This window comes from Dipteris shenzhenensis, chromosome 25 (genome assembly GCF_047967505.1).
Source record: "Dipteris shenzhenensis isolate YYH24624 ecotype China chromosome 25, Dip_SZ_1.0, whole genome shotgun sequence".
In the NCBI taxonomy this organism is placed as follows: Eukaryota; Viridiplantae; Streptophyta; class Polypodiopsida; order Gleicheniales; family Dipteridaceae; genus Dipteris; species Dipteris shenzhenensis.
Genome location: NC_141620.1, coordinates 47358394 through 47383236, shown reverse-complemented (window position 1 = coordinate 47383236; position 24843 = coordinate 47358394). Strand labels below are relative to the sequence as shown.

Genomic DNA, 24843 nt, shown 5'->3' with positions numbered 1-24843 from the left:
AGGGGAGGGGGCATTCGCAGGAGCGGAGTCAAGTCAAGGAGATAGATTCCATCGCTGGCAATTTCTTCAAGTATTCTTGAATGGAGTTATTTGCAGATAAACTCCATATTGATACTCTTCTAAGGATTGTGAACCTCATCTTGGAATTTCACTGTTCTTTGAAGAATTTCTCAAATGCTCTCTTTTCCACAGGATGTTTGCCAAGCACTTACCGTGCTTGTTAGGTGTAAAATTACTATTCTTATTTTGGATGGCTCTTGAAACTTCTCTCTCCAAAAGAGTATGTTACTGACAGATAAACTGAAATCTTGTCACTTTGGCCAAATTAATCCATGAGAGACCATAAGAGTTCTGTTTATTCTATAGACAAGTCCCAATAAAGGAAATTGTAGAATGATAAATTCCTGCGGGAAAATACTTGGCCAATGATGACCATATTAAATATTGTCATATAAAGAGCTGGTTCTTGAGCATAAGATGCTCCATAATAAGAACCAATGAAACTGAATATCATAACAGAAATCCTCTAAAATGAGATAAGTAGGAACATATAACTGTGTCATAATGGAATGAAAGCATAGTCATGACTGTTGACTGGCTAACTTAGAACATGCTACCCTCAAGTGGGCCTGTCCTTAGATCTCAAGGGTACTTGTTTCCCTTTTTATAAGAACTCTTCAAGCTATGATTGAATCATATAAACTGATTGCTTTGGAATCAACTGAGAGACCAAGCTTTGCACTTAATAGAACCATAGATCATATAAGATCTAACTATGTATTTCTCAACATTCATGAAATATATCCATTCTCCTTTGCAATGGCAAAATTGTAAGTCCATATTTTTGAATGAATAGAAGAAACCGGTTTCTTAAAAAAAAAAAAAAAAAAAAGGAATCCCCCAGAGATGAAATAATATAAGTTGGAATAAATAGCTATGTGAAAACTGATTTTGAAACTCGGTGAACACACCCTTTCATTGAGGTGGCCTATACTCCACTTTTGAAACAATCAGGGACTCGCATAGTTGCCAGCCATGATAATGAACTGAAAGACAAAAAGAGCAAGTCCTTAATGTGGAGAGTTTTGTCCCTATTGAGTGGCGGCCATGAAGGAGAACAATGTTAGAGACCAGCATGAAAACATTAAGAGATGATGAATACTTTTTGACATAGTATTTGTGATTTGATTATTCAAAGAGTTGTTTCCAATCGAGTCCTTTTTTCCGGTGACACTATGTTTCAAGACATGATATTTGAGCTTTGCAAGCTGTTTAAAGCTTCCAAATTTTGGATTTTATCAGAATAGTTAGTGATCTCTTATCCCTTTTTATTACATCAATAAATCTGGATTTGGTTATATTGTTTTGGTTTTCCCTATTTTTGTGTGCTTTGTAGATATATTTTGGGGTACTATGAAAGATCATTTAAAATCAGAATATATAATGTCATTGATCAATAAGCTGTTCCAATATATAATCTGCAATGTCTTTTTCTCTTTATAATGTTCCTCTCTCTCAAGTTCAGCTTGTTTCCTTGGGCAGAGATGGCGACGACAAAGCTGCAAAGCATGATAAGCTATCATTGAAGAAAAAGGGTCTTGGCTCAGAGGCCAGAGTGGGTCTTTTGCTAAAAGCTGATGTCGATGCTCAGCTCCTAAGTCCTCTTGAGCAGCAGCGATACATGTATAAGCAGAGAAAGCGCACACGGCAAGGGAGACAAGAAGCTGTATGCACTTGCATTTATTTTTCAACTAGTTGCTAAGCCAGTCTAATGCTCGTTCCTTTGCAATTTTAGTTTCCTTGCATTGATGGCTGATGGATTGAACGTCAACAGACCCTTGACAAATTGAACAACTTCAAGAACACCCTTTTGAAGGCCAAGGATAGTTGTTCAAGTATGTCAAAGGATCTACCTACTAGGGGAGATGATGATTCTGGCTGGCTGGCTCATCGTTTGGAGTTTGCTCTTGAGCGAGGAAAGGTATGGTACATTTTGGTTTTTTGCTCTTCTCTTTGAGAGAAAAATTTCTTCCTATGAGTGTGTGTGTGTGGGAGGGGGGGAGAGAGAGAGAGAGAGAGAGAGAGAGAGAGAGAGAGAAATATTAACGTCCGTTGGAGGCCTCGCGGGCCTATGGGACAAAGTACGGAATCAAGTAACTCATACAGACCACTGTGGGCCGGAGCAAAGGGCTCATTAAGGCCCTTGCTGAGTACTAAAATGCTATACTAGTATAAAATAACAAAAAAGTAGCAAAATAGTATGAGGGTGGCATGAAAAAATATCAAGTGCTCAGAGCTAGAGTCCCAAGTGCATGAACCGGCTACGTATCTAGGCTCCATGGTGGCTCTCTGATGAGATGCAAAGAGCTCACGTATCTGCATCTGGCGGGATGTCTCCCATGGTGGTGGAGGGCGTGGTCTCCTCGATCTTTGGATTCGATGGGCTATGTCAAGGGTAACGCCTTGCCTCGATCTCCCCTAAGGAGAGCTGAAATAGGTCGAACCTCAATCGTGTGTGCACTGGTCGCCTATCGCACCGTGTACGGTCTTTGTGTCCCTCGCCATCTCTCATGTCGGCTAGCTCCTCCTCCTCTATCCTAGAGTGCCCTGGAGCTGCATAGAAATCCGTGACCCTTCTCTGCGCTCGGTCTACCTCAGTACCCTATGGTGCGGTGGTCCCATTCTGCTGCTCTCTAATATGTCGTAGTAGTGTCTCCCTGTGTTGTCACATCTCCATCAGGTAGAGCCCAATACAGACCTGGTCCTAGAAGTGGATTAGTCGTGAGAGTGGGCCAACACCGTGCCCCCCCCTAAAAAAGGCAGTGGTAGCGCCCTCGGATCTCATAGTAGGCTGGGCAGACACATAGAAAGTGATCCTCTGTCTCAACCGCCCCCATCGTGCACAACTTGCAAGTCCGCTGCTCTCTGGGTATGCTTGCAGCTCTTCCTGCCTCGATCCTCAGCTGATGGGATGAGACCCGCATCTGTCCGATGGCTTTCCTCAGTGCGTGTGAGACTTCTCTGTCCTCGAGATACTGAGGTCTGATGATGAACCCATCCTCCGATACGCTCAGAAAGTGGTCATAGTAGAGCTGGGTCTTGGTGGAGAACTCTTGGTCCCCCCCCCAAGTGCGAGATGTGTGGAGCTGGAGGAGATCTAACCGTATAATGCGGTTAATCTCATCGTATGGGATCAACTCGGGCGGTGCATCCATGCTATACTGAAACGGGGGAAGCCGATCCATCTGAATGCCGTGACTGACAAACCATGCGTTGATGCGTGCAAACCATGCTGTACCTACCCCCCTCTGCTAGTCGTATGGAGGACTCTAGTGCTAGCCTCGGAAGTCTCTCGCGAGGTAGGTCCCAAACTTTGTGGAGGAAAGTCACTATCTGAAAAATGGCATTAACTTGGAGGAGGTTCATTTCAAACTGTGCCTGTACTATCTGATGGGGGACCGAGGGCTTACTCCGAGTCATCCTAGAGCCCATAATCTCCTCCATTCTGCTGCTGAAATATCACCCCCCCCAAAAGGTGCCGCATACATGGCAGTCGGCCTCACCAGAGTGTTGAAGAGCCAATATTCGTCGGTGGATCCTGGAAGTGCGCCTGGAAGCACTGTTGCTCTAGTCGGGCCAAAGCACCGTGCCCTCGTGTGAGTCGCGTTCTGGCTGCGTGGGTCATCGTGAACACTGGTCTTGTGAAAACTGCACCCAAGTATGTGTAGGACTGCACAATCTCCACTGGCTGACTCTGGTATGTAAAGCTATGTCGGTGAAGCACTGTGTAAGAGGTGTTGAAGATCATGACCTTGGTCTTCCCAAGGTTAATCATCAGGTCTCTCTCTCTGCAAAACACCTCGCGGGCATCTAGATGTCTCTGTAGTCCCTCCGCCGAAGATGACAGGAGGACTATCATCCACGTATAGTAGAATTTGTATCATCAAGTCTGCTAGTGGTGTTCCCTCGCCTCCTAGATGGTCTATGAAAGATGTAATCTCATCAATGTAGAGCTCGAAGAGAGTCGGTGAAAGAGGACATCCCTGCTTTACTCCGATCGTGCTCTCAACCCAGTCTGATAGGCCTCCTGGGACACGAACTCTCCCTTTGACGGACTGGTATAGGCTCACCACTCCCCAGATTAAAAACTCTTGAATCTGCATATCCTGTAGTCTCTTGATCATGCGGGATCGCGGGACAGTGTCGAAGGCCTTCCGAAAGTCTACAAAAAAAGCGTAGACTTTCTGGCATCTCGACCTCACCTCCTCAATGACAGTCCTCAAGGTGAAGATGTGGTCTAGAGTGGAGTGCTGTCTCTGGAAACCTGCCTGCCTTAGAGCACGCTGCCCATGTGCCTCTGTATGGCTGTTGATCTCCCTCTCCAGTATCGATCCATAGATCTCGGCCAGCGTGTGGCCAATCATGAGAGTGCGATAGTTTCCAATATCCATGGAGTCACCTGTCTTGTGTGTCGGTACTATGGTGGTGGTACTCCATGAGGGTGGGAAGCCGTGACATATGGCGTGGTTGAACATCTGTGCTAGTACCGGAGCCAAAACCTCCTGTTGAAATGCTTAGTCTGTAGCCTCTCATGATCCTGTGCTCTCCGGTTATGAAGCCTGCTTAGTGCAGCCCGCACATTTTGTGCTGTGAACAAGTGGCAAGTGGTGGGCTTGGGCATAGTGGACGTATCAGGTGGTGGCTGCATCGGGACGCATGCATAAGTGTGCCAAACACCTGGGTCTGTGATGGGTATAGGTGGCTTCCCTTCCGATAGAAGCCCCCAACCAATGGTGGGATCCCCCCCTCAAAAAGAACTGATCACCTCGTCCATTCTGTGGGTGGAAGGCCGGCTGCTTACGATGTGTCAATCGTCGTGAGATCCGTTGTGCCTTGGGTGATGTCAAGTGGCCAAGGGCTCGCTCACGTGTGAGGTGAGCTCTCATCTCTCTGCACTCATCGTCATACCAAGGATTCTGTGGCATCTTCCCTAGTGAAGCACATGCAGATCGAGTCGTGGGGAAAGACTTGATGGATGCGTCCATGACTACTGTGGCAAGGGTGTTTGAGGCGTGGGCGAGGTCTACAACATCTCCAAGTAGTAGGGGTGGAAGTCCCTTCGCCAGGTTGCTCACATAGATGGGGTCCAGGGCACGATCAAAGTGAACCTGTACACGAGTGGGCGTGGGGGGGACCCTCCCTGTGACTGGCATAGTGGTAGAGATACAAAATGCTAAGTACAAGTGATCAGCACTGAGTTGGGGAAGGGGCACAATAAAGTCGTATATTCGTGAGGTAAAAGCCAAGGGACCCAATAGGTAGTCCACTGTGCTTGGGGCACGATCAAAGTGAGCCTGTACATGAGTGGGCGTGGGGGGGACCCTCCCTGTGACTGGCACATTGGTAGAGATACAAAAGGCTAAGTACGAGTGATCAGCACCGAGTCGGGGAGGGGCACAATAAAGTTGTATATCCATGAGGTAAAAGCCAAGGGACCCAATAGGTAGTCCACTGTGCTTGTCCCTCCGCCATGTGGAAAACAAGTGAGACCACCGGATGATGGCCATCTCTGTAGACCATTGTAAATGATCAAATCATGAACAGCCCTTAGCTCAAATAGATGGCATCCATACTCTTTCACCTGTGGTGCATTTGCAGAGTGTCTCACTATCCCGAGCTCCTATCCCGAGCTCAGCTGCATCTAGTTCAGGTACTATGAGGGAATCCGATGCGAAGTCCAGTAGGTCCACCTGCCTGTTCCCTGTGCGTGCATTGAAGTCACCAAGAAGGAAGATGTCCCCTGCTTGGAGAATTCATTGATATCATCTTGAATTGACTCATACGGGCTGTGTCCTTCTGTGGTGACCTCACGTGCATAGGATGAAGTATCTGGGGGGAAATAACACGCTGCTATTAGAATCGGTCGTGTGTCTGGTAGCTGGACTCATATCCACATGTGTCGTGCATGCTCCTCTCTCCGTGCCATTGATATGAGAGGTCTCATGTGTGATCTAAAGAGGATAGCCACTCCCCCAGAACCCTACATACCAGTGTCTCTCCTCATCTCCTTCCTATGAGATGACTCCCATGTATATCTTGTCACAGTGGGCAGTCCTCTCTCGACGCTCTCATGTGTATGTCTCCGAGAAACCACTCGGATCAGACAAGAGTGTGCCATTGCAATTCCACATTGCAATTCTCAGTCCACTTTGTGTCCCCTTGGCCCGAGACCGTCATAATTAATGTGTGTGTGTGTGTGTGTGATGGTGGATAGGGCATTGGTTCTTTTCTGGAGCCCTTCCCTGTTGTTAAATGGTTGTTTCATAATAAAATGTTCATAGTTTCACGAAAAATAAAAGTGTGTGTATGAGAGAGAGGGAGAGAGAGACATAAAAGAAAGAAAGAAAGAAAGCCACTTAGGGATGAAGCAAAGGGTTCACTTAGACCCTTGCTGAAAATTGAAAACTGAAAGCTAAAGCTAAAGTGCTAACATGCTAAACTAGTGAACAAAAAACTAGAGTAGCAAAGTAACAAAAGAGTGTTAGGTGCTCAGGGCTAGCACTCCTAGTACATGCTCAGGTTCCACATATACAGGTAACCTGGTGGCACTCTGATGAGATGTGAGAAGTTCTCGTCTGTGTCTGTCCAGCTGTCTCGCGATGTGGGGGAGGGCGTGGTCTCCTCGATCTTTGGATCCGGTGGGCTATGTCAAGGGTGATGCCTCGTCTTTGGCGGTCGCCCCTGAGAGGAGCTGAGATAGACTGGACCTCGATCGTGTGTGCTCTGGTCTCTTTGTGTGTCGCACGTGGAGTGTGTGTCCCTCGTCTGGCTGCATCTTGGTGGACACTCCTACTGCTGATCCATGATGTTGTCATCTCATCAAGCTCTTCTCCCTCAGCCACACTGGCAGCTGACTCAGATGCATGGAAGTCTGCAACAAAAGTCTGTGATCTGTCGACGGTGACATGTGGCATTAGTCCATGTTGCTCTTTGGCTTGTCGCATCAGTGTGTCTCTCCGTCAACGCAACTCAAGTAGGAGGCAGTGATATCGTCCTCGGATCTCATAGTAGACTGGGTAGACACATAGAAAATGCTCCTTTGTCTCGATCTCCTCCATCTGGGATAGTGTGAAAGTCCTCTGCTCTCTGGGTATGCCTGCAGCTCTCCCTGCCTCAATCTGCAGCTGATGTGATGAGTCTCGTAACTGACGAATGGTGATCCTCAGTGCATGTGAAACTCGCTTGTCCTCGAGATACTGAGGTCTGATGACAAGACCGTGCTTAGAGATCCTCAGGAAGTGATCATGCTAGAACTTGATCTTGGTGGAGCTCTCTCCCCCCCAAGCCCTAGATGTATGGAGCTGGAGGAGGTCCAACCGTGCGATACTCTCATATCGTGGGATCATCTCGGGTGGTGCATCTAGACTAGACTAAAAGGGGGGAAGTCTGTCCATTTGAATGCCGTGACTACCAAACCACGTGGATATCCGTGCGTACCATGCCATATCAACACCACTCTCTGCTAGTCGCGTGGAGGACTCTAATGCTAACCTTGGTAGTAAGGCCCAAACTCTGTGGAGGAACGTCACTGTCTGAAAGATGGCATCAACCTAGAGAGGAGTCATGGCGAACTCTGCCTGAATAATTTGATGAGGGACTGAGGGTTTACTCCGAATCATCCTGGATCCCATGGTCTTGTAGCCTCTCAAATCTCTTCCACTCAGTCGCTGAAATATCACTCCCCTAGAAAGGTGCTGTGTACATGGCAATCGGTCTCACTAGCACGTCAAAAAGCCAACCCTTCGTCGAGGGGTCCTGGAAGTGTGCCTGGAAGCATCACCTCTCTAGTCGGGCCAGAACACCTCGTCCTCGTGTGAGTCGTGCCGTACCCGCATGGATCATTGTGAAACCTGGTCTAGTGAACACTATCCCCAAATATGTGTAGGAATGCACTATCTCCACGGGCTTGCCACGGTATGTGAAACTATAGTGATGGGACACCGCTCGCGAGGTGTTGAAGATCATAACCTTGGTCTTCCCAAGGTTAACTGTCAAGTCTCTCTCCCTGCAAAACATCTCCAAAGCCTCTAGATTTTTCTGTAGTCCCTCTGCTAAGGATGATATGAGGACTATGTCATCGGCATACATCAATATCTGCACCATCAGGTCAGCCAGGAGTGAACCCTCTCCGCCTAGTCGATTGACAAAAGAAGTGATCTCGTTCGATATAGAGCCCGAAAAGAGTCGGTGATAGGGGGCAGCCTTGCTTTACTCTAATGGTGCTCTCAATCCAGTCTGATAAGCCTCCTGGGACGCGTATCCTCCCTCTGATAGACTCATATAGACTCATGACCCCCCAAATCATGATATCTGCGAGCTGTAGCTCTTGTAACCCCCTGATCAGGTGAGAGGGTGGGACATTGTTAAATGCCTTACGGAAGTCTACGAAGCAAGTGTAGACTTTCTGATGCCTCGACTTCGCCTCCTCAATAATAGCCCTTGGGGTGAAAATGTGATCCAGGGTGGAGTGCTGTCTCCGAAATCTTGCCTGCCCAAGTGTCCGCTGCCCGTGCTCCTCTATGTGGCTGTCGACCTCCCTCTCTAGTACCGACCCATATATCTTAGCCAAAGGGTGGCCAATCATAAGAGTACGGTAGTTCCCAGTGCCCATGGGGTCACCTGCCTTGTGTATCAGTACTATGGTGGTGGTGCTCCAGGTAGGTGGGAAGCCATGGCATACGGCATGGTTGAACAACTGTGCTAAGATCGGGGTTAGGATCTCTTGCCCATGCTCAAAATGCTCAGTGCGTAATCCCTCATGATCTGGTGATCGTCGGTTATGAAGCCGGAGAAGGGTAGCTCGCACATTCTGCAATGACTTGTGGTAGGTATGGGCATAGAGGACATATTAAGTGGTGCCTGACCTTGGACATCATATAGAGAGCAAGCACATGTGTGCCAGACTGCGGGATCTGTGATGGGAATGGGTGACTTGCCTTCTGACAAGAGCTCCCATCCCGTAGTAGGATCTCCTCCACGAAAGGAACTGATCACGTCATCCATCCTGTGTATGAGGAAAGCCCGCTTCTTACGCTGTGTCACTAGGCATGAGATCCGTTGTGCCTCTGGTGAAGTCAAATGTCCCAGTGCTCGCTCACGTGTAAGGTGGGCTCTCATCTCTCTGCACTCATCATCGAACCAGGGATTTTGGGGCATCTTCCCATTTGGAACACGTGCAGATTGTGTCGTGGGAAAAGATCTGGTGGCAACATCCTGTATCACCGATATAAGAGTGTATGATGCATGTGCGAGGTCCATCCCGTCGCCAAGTAGTACTGGAAGATCGAGATCCAGGTGGCTCATGTACACCGGGTCAAGAGCACGGTCAAAATGGATCTGAACATGAGTGGGTGGTGGGGGTGCCCTCCTCATGGCTGGCGTGGCGAGCGATATACAGAAGGTAAGATATGAGTGGTTGGCTCCGAGTGGAGGCGGCGGCACAGTAAAATCATGTATCCGTGGGGCCAGTGCTGGTGGACCCGAGCAGGTAGTCTACCGTACTACTCCCCCCTCCATGTGGGAAACATGTGAGTCCGCCAGATGTGATGGCCATCTTTGGAGACTGCTATATATGATCAAGTCATGTATATCCCCCAGCTCGAGTAAATGTCTCCCATATGCTGTCACTGGTGCATTTGCATATGTCGACTGCCTCACGATTCCCCATTTTCGGTACTATGAGGGAGTCCTCATCGAAATCTAACAGGCCCACCTGTCTGGTCCCAATACATGCATATTGAAGTCACCAAGGAGGAGAGTGTCCCCTGTCTGGAGAATTATGTGATATCATCGTCAATAGTCTCATATGGACTGTGCCCGTTAGTGGTGACCTCTCGTGAATAAGATGATGTGTCTGGGGGAATGTAACATACTGCAATGAAGGTTGGCTATGTGTCTGGTAACTTGACACGAATCCCCATGTGCCGTCCGTGCTCCTCCCTTCGTATCATAGAGAGGAGTGGCCTTAGATGTGATCTAAAGAGAACTGCCACACCTCTGGATCCTCGTACCCCACTACCCCTCCTCAGCTCCCTCCTGTGGGTGGACTCCCATGTGTATCTTGTCACTGTGGGTAGCCCTCTCTCTGGGCTCTCATGTGTCTCGGTGTAGAAGATCAAATCTCTGTTATGGTATGTCTCCAAGAACCCCCCTGGGTTGGACCATAGGGTGCCATTACAATTCCGCACTGCCATCCTCAATTTGTTTTGCATACTCGCCCCATTGGTCAGACACCGTCATGTGCTGTCCCCTTCTCTTGCATCTCGTGCTTCGTTTTTTGCCCTCTCTCGAATGATCACCCTACCATCTTTGTATTCTGCCCATTTCCCCTCTTGTCTTGTAGTCATCACCCGTACCATTCTTTCCCTTCTATGCTCCTGTTGTAGGAGTGTGAGATCTTCATCTAGAAAGATCTTGGTCCCCTTCAGTGCTGCCCGTGTACTTATAAGGATGGATCTATCTGTGGCTGTTTGTAACTTTACAACCAAAGGCCTCGTCGGTGCATTTGCTTTACCCACTCTCTAGGCTGATTCACAAGTGAGGTTTACTCCCATCTTGTCAAAGAGGATTTTGGCATCTGACATGGGGGTATCACCTATTGTTAGGCCTCTGACCAGCACATTCAGAACGTTGTTTTTCTTCCTCAATTGTTTCACAAATGAGCTCCCTTTTCTTTGGTGTTGTGTCTTTCTTTAGTACATCTTTCCATGCAAGCATATCTGCTTTCCCCTTTGTGATTTGTTGTGTGAACCTGGCATGTTTCCCTTGTACCGTTGTTTGCAAAGCTGCCATTTCCTTTTTGGGCTGTTGCATTTGTTCTTTAATGGTGTTCAGCTCCTCGTTTAAAGGTGGCTGAAACTCCCCTTCTTCCCAATGTGCACTTGTCTTCAGTTTGTCATTCTCATCTTGAAGGGTTTCAACATGGGCTCCCAATGCCTCAATTTTTGAGGTCAAATTACTGGTTTTTTCATCTAAAACATGGGTCATGTCTAGCAGCATTTTACCTTTTTCACATGTCCATTTGGTTTGCACCTCCTCTTGCCATTTCTTCATTTTATCTTGCATTTGGGCTCGGAGGTTTGAGAGCTCATCTTCTCTAGTCTCTCTCAGCTTCTTGTGTAGGCATTCAATTTCTGTGTCTTGCATCTTACATATTTCCTTGAGTGTTGATATGCAAGCCTTGGCGCTCGGGTCTTCTATTTTCTCCACCTTCGTCTAGATGAGGCTATACTTCCTGTCCTTCTCACTCCTTTTCTAGCAGGTACACCTTTGGTGTAGATTGTGAGGGCTGAGGAGGTGGTAAGGGGGCCTTGAGGTCTTGAGGGGGCTGGCCACCAAGCTCAGCCTTGTTGTCTTGCAGCCCAAGGCTGCTTCACAAGCAGCGAACAGCTGCTATGGGCCTCGGGACCCCTTATGGCGCCGCTGAACAGCCCGTGCGGCTGCTATGAAGCCTCGGGGATCACACAAGTGCCCCTGGCACCCCGGCAGCAGGCGCCTTAGTTCCGTGTCAGAGGAGAGGGGTCCCACGATAGCATTGAGTTGCATGTTGGCAGCAGACCCATGAATGAGCTGTCTCATATGCCCCACCATGTGGGCTGGGGTGCCCTAGTGAATGGGGAGAAAGGGCAGGACAAAGGGGTCGGGCCAGACAGACGCGACCAGGATCAGGGGCTAAACAGGGCTGTTGGCCATTTTAGGGGGTCAGTCTCTGAGCTGGCAGGTTGGCCTGTGGGGGGAACATGGTTGGCGATCCTGGCAGGATCCAGTTGATCTGTTTACATATTAGTCGGCCAGCAGGAGGGATAGGGACAGATCAGCCCCTCCAAACCTAGGTATACTGGCCTTGGGCCTAATTGTAGGCATTCACCAGCAGGAGCTCTCCTGACACTTACACCTCATCACAATATATATGTGAGTCATAGTGTGGGATGCAGCGCTTGGCTAGGAATGAAGCACGGCATTGTTTCTCTGTTATTCTCAACCACCCATATTTTCTATGGGCATCAAATTTCATTACTTGTGCTTGGTCGCCCAAGGTTTTGCAAACAAACCAACTCACCCCTCCCTGCCCCCCTTACTCATACTCTTCTTTGGCATTCAAATAATTTGTACTTTGTATCTTGCTGGCCATGTTGAGTGTGCCTTGGGGTTGTGTGCGTTTGTGTGTGTGTGTGTGAGAGAGAGAGAGAGAGAGAGAGAGAGAAGAGAGAGAGAGAGAGGCTGAATACATCCCTTCATTGGTAACGTATTTGCGAATATATATTGAGAAAGCAAGAGTTATTTTGTGGCATGGCTCCAGGATGACATGACAAGAAACGATGATGTCAATCAGTATGTTGTACATGATCCTCTTCTTGAGAAAGGCAAAGAGAAATTTAATAAAATGCAAGCAAAGCTGAAGCGCAGAGAGCGAGAATGGGCTGGTAAATCAGTAACTTGAGTCTACAACATGCATGTTAGGTGTTTCCAAGGGATTGTAACATAGCACAGATATAAAGTACACTTCAGATTTGGTTCCACCATCTACTTTTCATAGCTGTCACAGATTTTGAACATGTATCCTATCACATTGTTTGTATGTCTTCTGCCTTCATCATTTCGATTTGGAAAGCAGATTTGTGCAATGTTGTTGTACAGTTAGCCTGGTGTTGCTTCTACCTAAGATGTCTGCTACTTTTTCCTTTCATGAAGAAACTCTGCTCTGTCCTATGTTGTCGTCGTTATATCTTTGGGATTTCAGCTTTGGGTATCTTTAGTATCCTTGAACATAGAATCAGAATCCAAATTAGGGAGCTTCGAAACCCGTTTTCTTATTATTGTTCTTAGCTTTGTTCTATTTTTGGAGTTTAGGAACCTGTTTAGTCTAGTTTCGCCCTCTCTGTGTGTGCATGCGTCTTTCTCTCTCTCTCTCTCTCTCTCTCTCTCTCTCTCTCTCTGAGAGAGAGAGAGAGCCACATATATATATATCTGTGTGTGTGTGTGTGAGTGAGTGTGTGTGTGTGTCCTCTCTCTCTCTCTCTCTCTCTCTACGAGATATATATGGGTCTCTCTCTCTCTCAGAGAGAAAGAAATAAAGAAACTATTATTATCGTCCTCTGGGGGCCTGAAATCGACCCATGGGACCTTGGAATGTTACAAAAAGTCTCCTTTGAAGAAGGGTGGAGTGTACAGCTAGCATGTTGCTACCTGTGTAATACATTGGTCACGGTATGCAAGGACCTTGGTAATGTAATTGCCCAAGGCTGCGAGGTGAGGATGGGAAAGCAAGCTCTCCAAACTATTGTGATGGTGCGTGACATTGCTGAAATCTTCTCTTAGATGCTCATATCGCGTACATGTCAAAAGAACATGTGCCTCATTTTCCACTTCATCTAAGTTGCATAGCTGGCAGAGTCTTTGTTCCCTTGATACTCGTTCCCATGCTTTTTTCTCCACTTCTAGGGAGTGTGATCGAGTTCGGATGATTGCGATGCTTCTTCTTGCCCTGAGAGAGATAGGTGTGCATATATATTTGTTTGCTTTGTTCTCTTGTTGAGAGTATGTGGTCCAATAGTTGGGGTTGATATTCTCACAATAATATTCATATTTGTGAGAGAGAGAGAGAGAGAGAGAGAGAGAGAGAGAGAGAGAGGACACACACACACGCGCGCGCATGTACACACTTTTTTTGGGGGTAAAAACAATTTGCATTAAGAAAACATTTACATTCATAGTCCTCCGAGAGTTGGACAGCTACCACTTACCATAACAAAATATTAACAAGTAAAAGAAGTAAAAACTGCTCTATAAAAGAGTAGCTAGTACAGAAGAACTAAAAACACTCATAAAACACTTGTAGCTGGGTTGCTGTTAGATCTCTCATGCAATGTGCATCTTGTAGAGAAACAAGGAGGAACGGAAGAAATGGTAAACATTCATTGCAAAGTGTCCATAGATCCGAGAAGTACATGCATGATATAAGGACCATAGAGCGCAATAATGACACCAACTGAAAAAATGAATGTAGTCATGGGTGGTGGTATATCTCCCAAACAACCGAAACTGCCTGCTAAAAGCAATACGAGCAAAATGGGCACGAAGATAAGTCCCCAATCTGGAAAGAAAGTCATGGGCGATCGGGCAAGTCCAGAGAAGATGGACTGTCTCCCTTGGATGTGAATAGATGGATAATGTGAAGAAGTAATGCACTTGGCAGCCAAGAAAGAATCCATTGGTAAATTACCAACCAAACACCGCCACAAGAAAAGCGATTGTCTGTGTGCGGAAGCTTGTTGTTCCACACACAAACACACACCTCTCTCTCTCTCTCTCTCTCTCTCTCTCTCTGAAGAGAGTACTCTCTCTCTCTCTCTCTCTCTCTCTCTCTCTCTCTCTCTCTCTCTGACTTTCATTCCATGCTCTGAAGAGAGTACTCAGATACATCACAAAGGTCAAGTGCATGGATAATGAAAGGCTACCAAAGAGAGCATGGAATGAAAGTCAGAAGCTTCAAAAGACAAACAAGGGCAAGATTTTGACATCCGGATGGGCACAGGACCTAAAAAAATGGTTCAAGAAGTGGGAAGTAGAAGAGTATTTAAACTACTCTTCAGAGGAGATTGATGAAGAGGCTTTTCATTATGACATGCTGAATGCACTACACAGGAAATGGCAAACAGCAAAAAACAAAGATAAATTTGAGTACTATCGCACATATATCAACCCCGAATATTGGTCAATTTATACAGGAAGGGAGACAACAACGCAGAAGTACATATGTACACCTATAGCAGTGCATAAACGGAGGGCTTTAGCCTCACTTCGAACCCGATCACACCAGCTGCAAATAGAAACAGGGGGATGGAAAAAGATGCCAAGGGAGAGTAGAATATGCCAACTATGTGATCAAGGTATGGTTGAAACAGAAGAACACATGGTAATGATATGCCCTCACTATGCACACATTAGGGAAGAGTTCAATCACCTCCTTGAGGGACATAACAAACTGGCTGATTTGTTGCATAAAGGGTCACCTTCAGCTTTAGGAACATTTGTGTATAAGCTCTTCAAGCATAGGAATCCACCTGAATCCTAGAAGGTGGTTTCTCTTTCCACCCTCCCATCTTCGGGAGGAGCTTTCATGTACTTGTGATATTGTATTGCTCAGGTCCCATAGGCCGGTTTTGGTCTTCAGAGGACGATAATATTTTCTTCTTCTTCTTCTTCTTCTCTCTCTCTCTCTCGCGCACACACACACGGGCGTGTACATGCACGCGCGCACGCGCATGCGCACGTGCATGTACACGGCCACTTGCACGCCCACCCGCTTGCCCACCCACACGTGCATGTGCACGCTCTCTTGGGTGGAAAAACTCACGCACGGGCGCACACGTGCGCACGCACAGACACGTACGCCCGCTCGTACGCCCGTCCGCTCATTGATTCCTAGGCCCTCCATGACCTATTGCGAATGCTTTTTCTCTGTCCCACTGCCATTTCTTCCTTTTTCAACTTGTTTGCTTGCTGTTCGTCGCAGTTTTCTCACTGGTGTGTGTTGTTGTGTGTGTGTGTGTGCGGTGATCCTTTTCTTTTCTTGCAGTTTCTTTATTGCCTCTTTTCTTTGGTGTGGATATCTTTGTATTTTACTTGCTCTTGGGGGTTCTTTTCTCTACTGTTACGTATCTCTATGAAAGAGTTCTTTCTATGAATCTTGTACCTAAACCTTCAATTTACGCTTGAGTTTTTGTAGAGGACTCTTTGTTCTACTTGTATCACGACCTACATTTTCTTCATATATGATGGTAGCCTATGAATTTGAAAAGAGTTTCAATAAAGAAAGGTTGGTTCTGACAAGAAACAAAAGCAGGCTGTGGGTTAGGAGGACCCTGTTCATTGATCTTTGATGTTATACATGAAGGTTTTGAAGACACATGAAAGGATTGAAAAGATCATCCTCCCACTGTTGGAATTATGATAGAGGTTAATGAAATAGATCTAGTATAAGTGTATGGTCTGGACAAACTGTGGTGCCGGGCCAAAATTTCCAACCCGCCCACAACATCACCTTGTAAGAATGCCCCAACGGCGAGATATATGTCATTGAAGCGATATGAATATGCTAAGCATGTTGTCATTATCTTTTTCTTGGGTCGTGTGCTTGTTGCAACAGATGTGGGTAAATGGCTAACAAGAACATTGATGTTGTTTTGTCTTCAAGGTGCATTATGCAGTGTAATGTAATCTTCAATGGATTTCACCCCAAAAAAAAAGCATATGCACGTGCGTGCGCACACATGCACACACACACATCTATACTTTTATAATTTTGTAATTTCCGCTTTCCCTTCTCTAATTTATTAACTATTTTTAAAATAAAACCCCCCTTTACTTTCCTTTTTAATAAATTCTCTTTCCTTGCCCCTTATTTGCTCCGTCATATTACTGTTCAATTTTACTTATCCCCCTTTTTTTCCTACTACCTTTTTTACTATCCTATTGTGTGTTCCCTTAATGTTTTCCTTTTGTCCTTAATTGCTTCCTTTTTTATTTCTTGCTACTTTTTTAATTTCCCTTACTAATTCATATTTTCTTGTTTAAAATTTTCATCATTTATATATGTTTATATATATATACTTTTTCTTATTTCTTGTTTTCTGATATCTTATTTTTCTTATCTTTATTAGCTGTACTTAAATTTTTATTCATTTTTTACTCTTAATTAACCAATATGAAAATGATTTAAAATTTATACTAATATCCCATCATTAAAAATTCCCCTTACATTCTCCCCACCAATTTTTTAAAACCGTTGTTAATTTTTTTAACTTTCTCTTTTTCATAGTTAAACTCATCTACCCCCCCCTCCCCTCCCTCTTTCGTGCCATGTGCTGGCTTCTCCACCCTCCGACTCACCTACGACTTGCGACTCTCTGGCTCCCCCGACCTTGATTCTCTGAGTATACTTAATGACTATGCTTTCCCCCAAACTTCATCAATGACGCTCTCGATCCGATTGACCACCTCCCTTGACTACTAAACTCCTCGACTTCTTCGCTCTCTAGCTTCCATTAACGCCCTGACTACTCCCACTAATGATTTATTTAAATGCCCTGCACTCTACATGCCCCCTCGCACATCTCTCAAAGCTTCCACTACTAGCTCTATTGCTACTGCGTTGCCCCACCTTGTCATCACTGCGCATTGCCCTCACGCTCATATCCGCTAGCTCCCAAATTCCCTGACTACGCCATATCTTGTCGGCTCGTCGAATCCCCTAGCCAGGGTGACCGTTCCATCATCATCGCCTGTGCTTTGACCTCTGCTTGTGCTTTGAGCCACCGTGTGCGAGAAGACCGCCGTCTCACGTACACCACTAGCATCCAAGCCCTTCTCGCCTCTCTGCTTTCGAGTCGCACGATGGACTCACAGGTCTCACCTCCTTCATTTATCTTCTCTTAATACCCCCCCATCCCCCCCTCTTTTATATATTTACATCTAATGTCCCCCCTTCTCAATATTAGTACCTGAGTCCCCCCTCTCTATATACACAAATCTCCCTTCTTCCCCCTCCTCTCTCTCTATATATCTTCCTCCCTTTTTTCTAAATATTTATTTTCTTCGGTTCTCGTTCCCTCCCCCTTCTCTATGATTTGCCCTTTAGTTTCCCTTCTAATTCCCCTTCTATTTTCACCTTCTAATCCACCTCCTCCTCCCTCCTAAAATTTTCCTCTTTTTTAATTACCCCTTCTAAGCCAAGCTCATATATATTTCTAAGCTAAGGTTCACCCTCTATAAGCTCTAAAGCACATATTTCTAAGCTAAGGTTCACCCATATACATATCTTTTTTGTATTCTCTCCATTATTTTTTAACATTCCTCTTTACAATATCCCTTTAGAATCTTCCTTCAAGTTTTTCCCTTGAGAAAGGCTTCCCCCTAAAGTCACTTACTATACCTCCTTAATCTTTCATTTTCACAATTTCTTTCCTTCTATCCGTAAGGATCTTTTCACCCTACTCCTATAATCACCCGCTTTTTCCTAGCTTATAGCTCTACACCATGCTGGTCAAGTTTGTGATTAAGCTTCTATTCTATTGTGACTCCGATAACAAGGGAGGAGTCGTTATGACACTTGTCTTCCCAATTGAAGTTAAGCTAGTTCTTACCATGTTTTCTTGTTGGATGGTGATAGATATGCAGATTCTCCTCTTCAATAAAAGAGATACTTGTCAGGACTTCACCGGCTTCAATTTTTTTGCTAAAACATTATTGGGATTCCTTGTCAATTAAACTCTTTTTACCTACTCACTCACAAGTATAGACTCCTACAAATTCACTTAGAGTTCCTTGAAACTATGTAGTTATGTTTTTTAGAGGATTATTAACCAAGGACTAAGAGGTTTTGTGTAGCTCTAGTTGAACATCATACACAACCCATGCTATGCACAAGATATGGACAATTGTGTTGAGAGGTTTCTCAAGTTATATTTCTCTTTTTTCACATAACATTATATGAGAATAGATTCAATCACCCCTCAATGGCTCCTCTTAAGACATAAATCAAGAGTAGGGCCCACCCTTGTGGATGGGATATCTATTTGACCATTTTTTCCTTTATTTCTTGTATGGTTTTGGCGATTACACCATGCCAATCCTCACATGATGTGATTGTTGAAGTATGCCATGTTTTTAAAGAGTAGGTGTCAAAGTTGACTAAAATTTCCCAAAATTGTTGACATATCCCTAGAAAAGGACATCTATACATTATCAAAAAAAGCCCCATTGGCACATTGCCAAATCATAGAAGCCATTCAATTCTGCGATACAAGGAGCATGATTGAGTGTTTTATTGTATTTTTACTATGGTTCATGATTCCCTTGTCAAGAAACATTTGGGGTTATAGCTTTGCTAGCTTAATATGCAATGAAAATTCTCTAAGGTCCCAAGTTGAACACTCCTGCAGGGAACCAATGCATGCATGTAGTTAAAAATGGAGGAGATAATGCTAGTATCCTCAGATGATTAAATGGGATTTGGAATCCACCCCAAGACAATGGGAAAAAACATAAGAGTCTTTTAGGTACAAAAAAGTTTTATATGCTAGCTTTGCAAGCTAATTTGGTGCAACAACAAAGTGAAAGACAATGCAGCTTTGCAACCTGATTCAGTGACTTGGCACTTGCATCCGTAACACATGTATATCACATTTGTGAACCCTTTAAAAAGGGTTTTCTTTGAAGCCTTCACCACCTTTCTTCTGGATTTTCCCTACAAAAGAATAAAAAAAGATATAGAATAGAATGTTCTTCCACATTCACAAGTATAACTAAGTATAATGGCAACTTTGAAGTCCCTTCATATAGGCTTGATCTGTCAGTGTTTTTTTCCCTTTTTGGGATTCCGTTTAGAAAGAGATGCTCAGATGATTTTATGATGAGAAACAAGGCAACCCTAGCATTGCAAAGGAAGGGTTTCGTCCAAATTTGTCCCCTTGAATGAGGATCAATGGGGAAGGGATAGCCCACCTACGCGCTCATTCTACAAGGGGGCTCTCCAAGAAAAAAAAAACATTGTACCCTCATTTGCTAAGATGTGTTACCTAGACAGCTATGCTTAAACTCAACTGCTATGTAGCTTTTCAAATTGTACATTTTTCATGCAAGCAGTGATGCATAATGATTTTTCCATTGGGATTAAGTACTAACATTAAATAGCATAGCATCTTCCCAAGACAGATGACCAGGGTTAAATAGTAAGGAGGAGGATGGATCAAGCAAGAGCTAGGGTAGTAGTCTGACTAGATGAAATAATAGGTCACCCAAATTTTTAGCACAGCCATTTAAGTGCCTACCTCTAAAAATTATCCCAAAAAGGGGGGGGAAACACTAGAGCTAAGATTAAAATGCATGATCATTGGTAACACATAGATTGATAGTACACAAAACTTTTCCTATTAGAATATCCTTGGTTGTAGGAGGCATCAATTTTTTTGGGAAATGTTGTTTTGAAGTATTTACTAAAATTTGGTGTTTTGAAACATGGAAATATCAACAAGGAACACCGAATGAAATCACTTGTGTGTGACATCATGCCATTGGTGGAATAGTCAGTGGCGCAATGGACTGGTCAATGAAATTTTTGAGAGTTCCTAGTCAACTATTGACAAATTTCCATCCAAGAATAGCTCTGATAGGTCGGCTTCCATAAATGCTTTGTGACCTACATGCACACACATATTGCACACAAAGGGGGGCAACCTAAATGTCGGCTATCATGAACCCAACCCTATCGTGATAGTACTTCATTGTAGCAAGTAATCATTAACCCAATCCTATAGCCTTGATTTAGAATTGTAGGCGATAGGACTTCTGGCCTTGGACTAGTGTCACTTTCCATTGGCTGGTGCCACTGGTAAGCAAACCAATCTCATGAAGAGGTTGAAACTAATTATGGATCATTAATTGAAGACAACTCCATCTAGCACTCACCATTACACATTGGAATAATTTGCGAGTTCACTATGATTATGTACTTTTTTTTTGGGTCCCATAGGTTGTGTTAGACCTACAAACTAGTGTTTTGGGGTTTATTTGGAACCCTCAAACATATTCCAGTCAGGAACTTCTAAAGATCTCATCTCTCAAAAAGTAGGGAAAGATTAATGATTAGATCCTAAACATCTTACAACAACACATCATGTCTAAAACATTGGTAAAACAATAAATATTGCAGAAAATAGTGCCACTGAAATACAATCCAGATAACTGCAAAATTACAGAATCATGAACAACAGATTAGTAAATACATGAATAGAGATCTTAGAGGCAATAGTCATATCCATTCCATAGAATGTTTCACAAAAAAATGAATCCCTCTCTCATGCCATCTCACATGCGGATTAGAAGGGATACACCTACTAGTTGGTGTCCCTTACCATATGAAAAGTAACTAATATAACTATATTGGAAAATAGTAAAATACTATTTTGGATATGTATATATATATATCTGTCTATCACTGGCACACCCAATGGATAGGAATTTGGAACAAAGTCATGGACTTGAACCCACCCTGATGTTTAACTTGGTAAATTCTAGTGGAATACAGGTAAGATCTCTTCATGATGCAACATCTCATCAATCCAAGACCATGCTAGAAAATAGAGAGAAGAGCTTGGTGTAATACCAAGATTCCAACTACTTTCAAACCTAACTGCTCACAAGTTTCCCAAAAGAACTGCTAAAGTTTGTGTTTATTTAAGATCAAGTGCTTTTGTTCTGGAGAAAATCATTTGCGTTTTGACTGTCCAATATTGGCTAAAGTTTCTCACTGAGACTAACATGGAAACAAAAGAAGTGGATCAAGAATGTTGAGCAATATACAATTGATGCCCAAGTGGTCACTCGATCGAAAGGATCAATAGAAACCATTAAAGACACAAACTCATCTAAGTAAAGATATCAATTGGAAGGCTCAAAAGGAGTTGGCAGCAGCCAAAGATGCAAAGGAATTAAAAGGAAAAGCTCCCATAGTGGAGATGCCCAAGCAGATTCATTAGTCTATTACCAAGCAAGGGGAATCCTCAAAATCTAAGACAAATGAAAGAAAGCCGAGTACTTCACAAGAACCTAGTGCAGAGTTAGCTCAAGCATGGGAAACATTTAAGAATATGCACGTCAGTTTGACCTTCACCAAGTTAATGCAAATAGCACCGTAATGTCGAGATTTCTTTGCTCAACAAATTAAGGAATCATCCGAGCAACCAAAAGGGGTATAGTCCTTAGCCACTATACCTATGATTGATACTCCAGTAGTTGATGAAGAAGTACCAATAATCACCACATTATGGTAAAGAAACCAACTATACCAGGAGTAATACTAGATGGTGGTTCAGGAGTGAACATCATTTCTGAAGAAATTTCTCAGAGATTGAAGTTCAAGTCATATAAGCCATCACCTTTCCGAGTATGCATGGAAGATCAATGACTAGTTGACACCAAAGGTATATTACATGATGTTGTCATTTCTGTAGGCAAAATCTATTATACAGTTAGCTTCATTATGATTGCCATGGAGCAGCATGCCTATCCAATACTGATGGGATGACCTTAGCGGAAGAATGCAAAAGTACTCCATGACTGGTCTTCAAAAGAGATGATCATTAAAATCGATAGTCAAGATGTATGCATTCCTACAAATCCTCGAAAGGTTCCGAGTAGTTGTCGACCAAAGAATTTAGAGTTAACACATCCATTTCCTTAGAATTTTGAGTCATGGGCTAATGGAACTACAAATCCTACCTATGGATATTGATATTTTCCAAGTGGCTGCATATATCGTAGGGGAGCAAGAGATAGCTCAAATGCCAATGACTATCACTAGACTAGGTATTGAACAGTTAGTACCAGAGCCAACACAAGAGCTAAATCTTGGAACATAAGATAATCCTGCCAGGGTAGTGGTAAGTGCTAATCTTACATCTGAGCAGCTTGGAGTCACTCGAGGATTATTTTTCAGGTATAAGGATGTGTTTGCTTGGAGTTACATAGACCTACGAGGACTTCGTCCTGAGTTGTGTCAACACAAGATACCTTTGGTGCTAGATGCAAAGCCAATTCGACCACAGAGGTACAGAATGAATCCTAACTATGCCAAATAGGTAGACCTGATTAGATCAACTCTACATGTTGGGTTTATCTATGCCATTGATCATAGCAATTGGTTATTCCCTATTGTGGCTGTGCCTAAGAAAAATGGCAAACTCTGAGTCTATGTGGACTATCGAAAGTTAAACGCCCTGACAATTTCTGATTTGTTTCCTGATGGTATCTTGGATCAAGTTGTAGGACATGAGATGTACTCATTTATGGATGGTTATAGTGGCTATAATCAAATCAGTGTGGCCTTTTGGATTGAGGAATTCCCCATCAACCTTTCAAAAGTTTATGGTAGAGACTTTTTAAGACTATCTCACCAAGTCCATTGCCATTTACTTGGATGATTTTTGTGTTTATTCCTCAGACAAAGATCATCTTGGTTACCTGGAAAAGATCTTTCTAAGATGTAGACAAGTGAGTAGATTATTGAACCCAGCTAAGAGTGTGTTCTATGTCCAAGTCAGGATATGGTAAGATCAAGTCTATATAGTAGATGCCTGTGCCTTAGAGTATAACTCATTGCATTCTTTTGTGGGGTTCATTAGCTTCTATCGACCATTTATCAAAGACTTTGCCAAGTTTGTAGCTCCTTTCTATGAGTTGACAAAAGAAGACTTTCTATGAGTTGACAAAAGAAGATGCGAAGTTTGAGTGGAATGCTGAGTTGATTGTGGTTTTCCATGAACTGAAGAAACGGGCAATAGATACTCCTATTCTAAGGCAACCAAGATGGGATGTTATCGTCCATGTGCATGTAGATGCTTATTGATATGCCTTTGGGATTATTTTGGCTCAATTGAATGGTCGATTAGATTATCCAGTATATTATGAGAGTGGATATTTGACACCTACTGAGTCCACTTATAGTACTACTAAGCGAGAGGCTCTAGGAATGATATTCAATGTGCAAAAACTAAGGCATTATTTATTCAGTAATCCTTTAGTGTTCTATGTGGACCATCAAGCCTTGCTTTATCTTATCAACAACAAGACTATTATTCAAGGATGTCATGTACGTTGGATGCTTCTTCTTCAAGACAGAGATAGCCCAACCATTGTACAAGCTGTTAGTAGTCTTTGATTGGAATGTGTCAGAAATCCTTTGAAACCCTCAAGCTAGCTCTGGCCACAGCATCGGTATTAAGGTCCCGGGATTCAAAATCTAATATTCCACGTTCACATAGATGCCTCCAATTTTGCTATCAAGTGTGTATTAGCCCAACCAAGGGAGCATAACTTGGGCTAACCTATGTACTTTGATAGCCGACAATTAAATGATGTCGAGGTCAATAACACGACAATAAGTTTGTATTTTTTGTGGACCATAACAAGCCGTGCATGATAGGACACATCACAAGGTGGATGCTAATCCATTTGGAGTTCGACTTCACAGTTGCAGTGCGTAAGGGAAAGACCCATGTCCTAGCTGACCACCTCTCAAGGATCCTCAATGGAGAAGCTCCGATGAGAGTCGAGGATGATCTCTTGGATGCTCCCCTATTCCTCATTGACATCATTCCTGAATGGGCAGCCGAAATAGGCAACTACTTGGCCAACGGGTTGCCTTTGGAAAAAGCCCTCAAGAGGGATAGAGCCCACAAACTCATCAAGGACGCAGTGCCATATCAATTAATTGCTAGCAAGCTATACCGCATGGGTAAGGATGGCATCATGCGTAGATGCATGTGCAAGCACAAATACATCAACGTGCTTGAAGAAGCCCACTCTAGCATAGCATGCCAACTGACATTATGCCACATAAAGTGCTGCAGGATGGGCCTTTGGTGGCTAACTCTCTTTGGAGATGTAGTTGAATTTACAAGTGATGCGACCCTTGCCAATGTGTGCAAATCCCACATAAAGTGGACATGGTGCCCGTGACAAGAATATTAACCGATTAGCCCTTTGAGAAATGGGGCATAGATTTTATTGGACCGATAAGCCCAGCAATTAAAGGAATAGGGGCTAGATACATTATCTTGGCCACATATTATTTCACCAAATGGGTGGATCAAGTCTGTTGAAGCCAGTAGTACCGACTGGGAGCACAAGGCCTTGTGGGCCTATCGAACATCTTATAAGTGGCTGGTTGCACACTAGGATATTAATGCCACTAGCATGATGGTTTGCATCTATTAATATAATATC

The 24843-nt window shown here is 44.1% G+C and overlaps 1 protein-coding gene across 1 annotated transcript in view; it reads left to right on the top strand.

Annotated features, from left to right (window-relative positions):
* LOC147885973 (Cyclophilin-like peptidyl-prolyl cis-trans isomerase family protein) overlaps positions 1-12708 on the top strand; it is a 108278-nt gene extending 95570 nt beyond the window's left edge. The window contains exons 9-11 of the mRNA XM_087396828.1: positions 1543-1726; positions 1835-1981; positions 12359-12708. Of these exons, the coding sequence (XP_087252954.1) occupies positions 1543-1726; positions 1835-1981; positions 12359-12499 (472 nt within the window). The 3' untranslated portion in view covers positions 12500-12708. The remainder of the gene's footprint in view (positions 1-1542; positions 1727-1834; positions 1982-12358) is intronic.
* The last annotated feature ends 12135 nt before the right edge of the window (positions 12709-24843 follow it).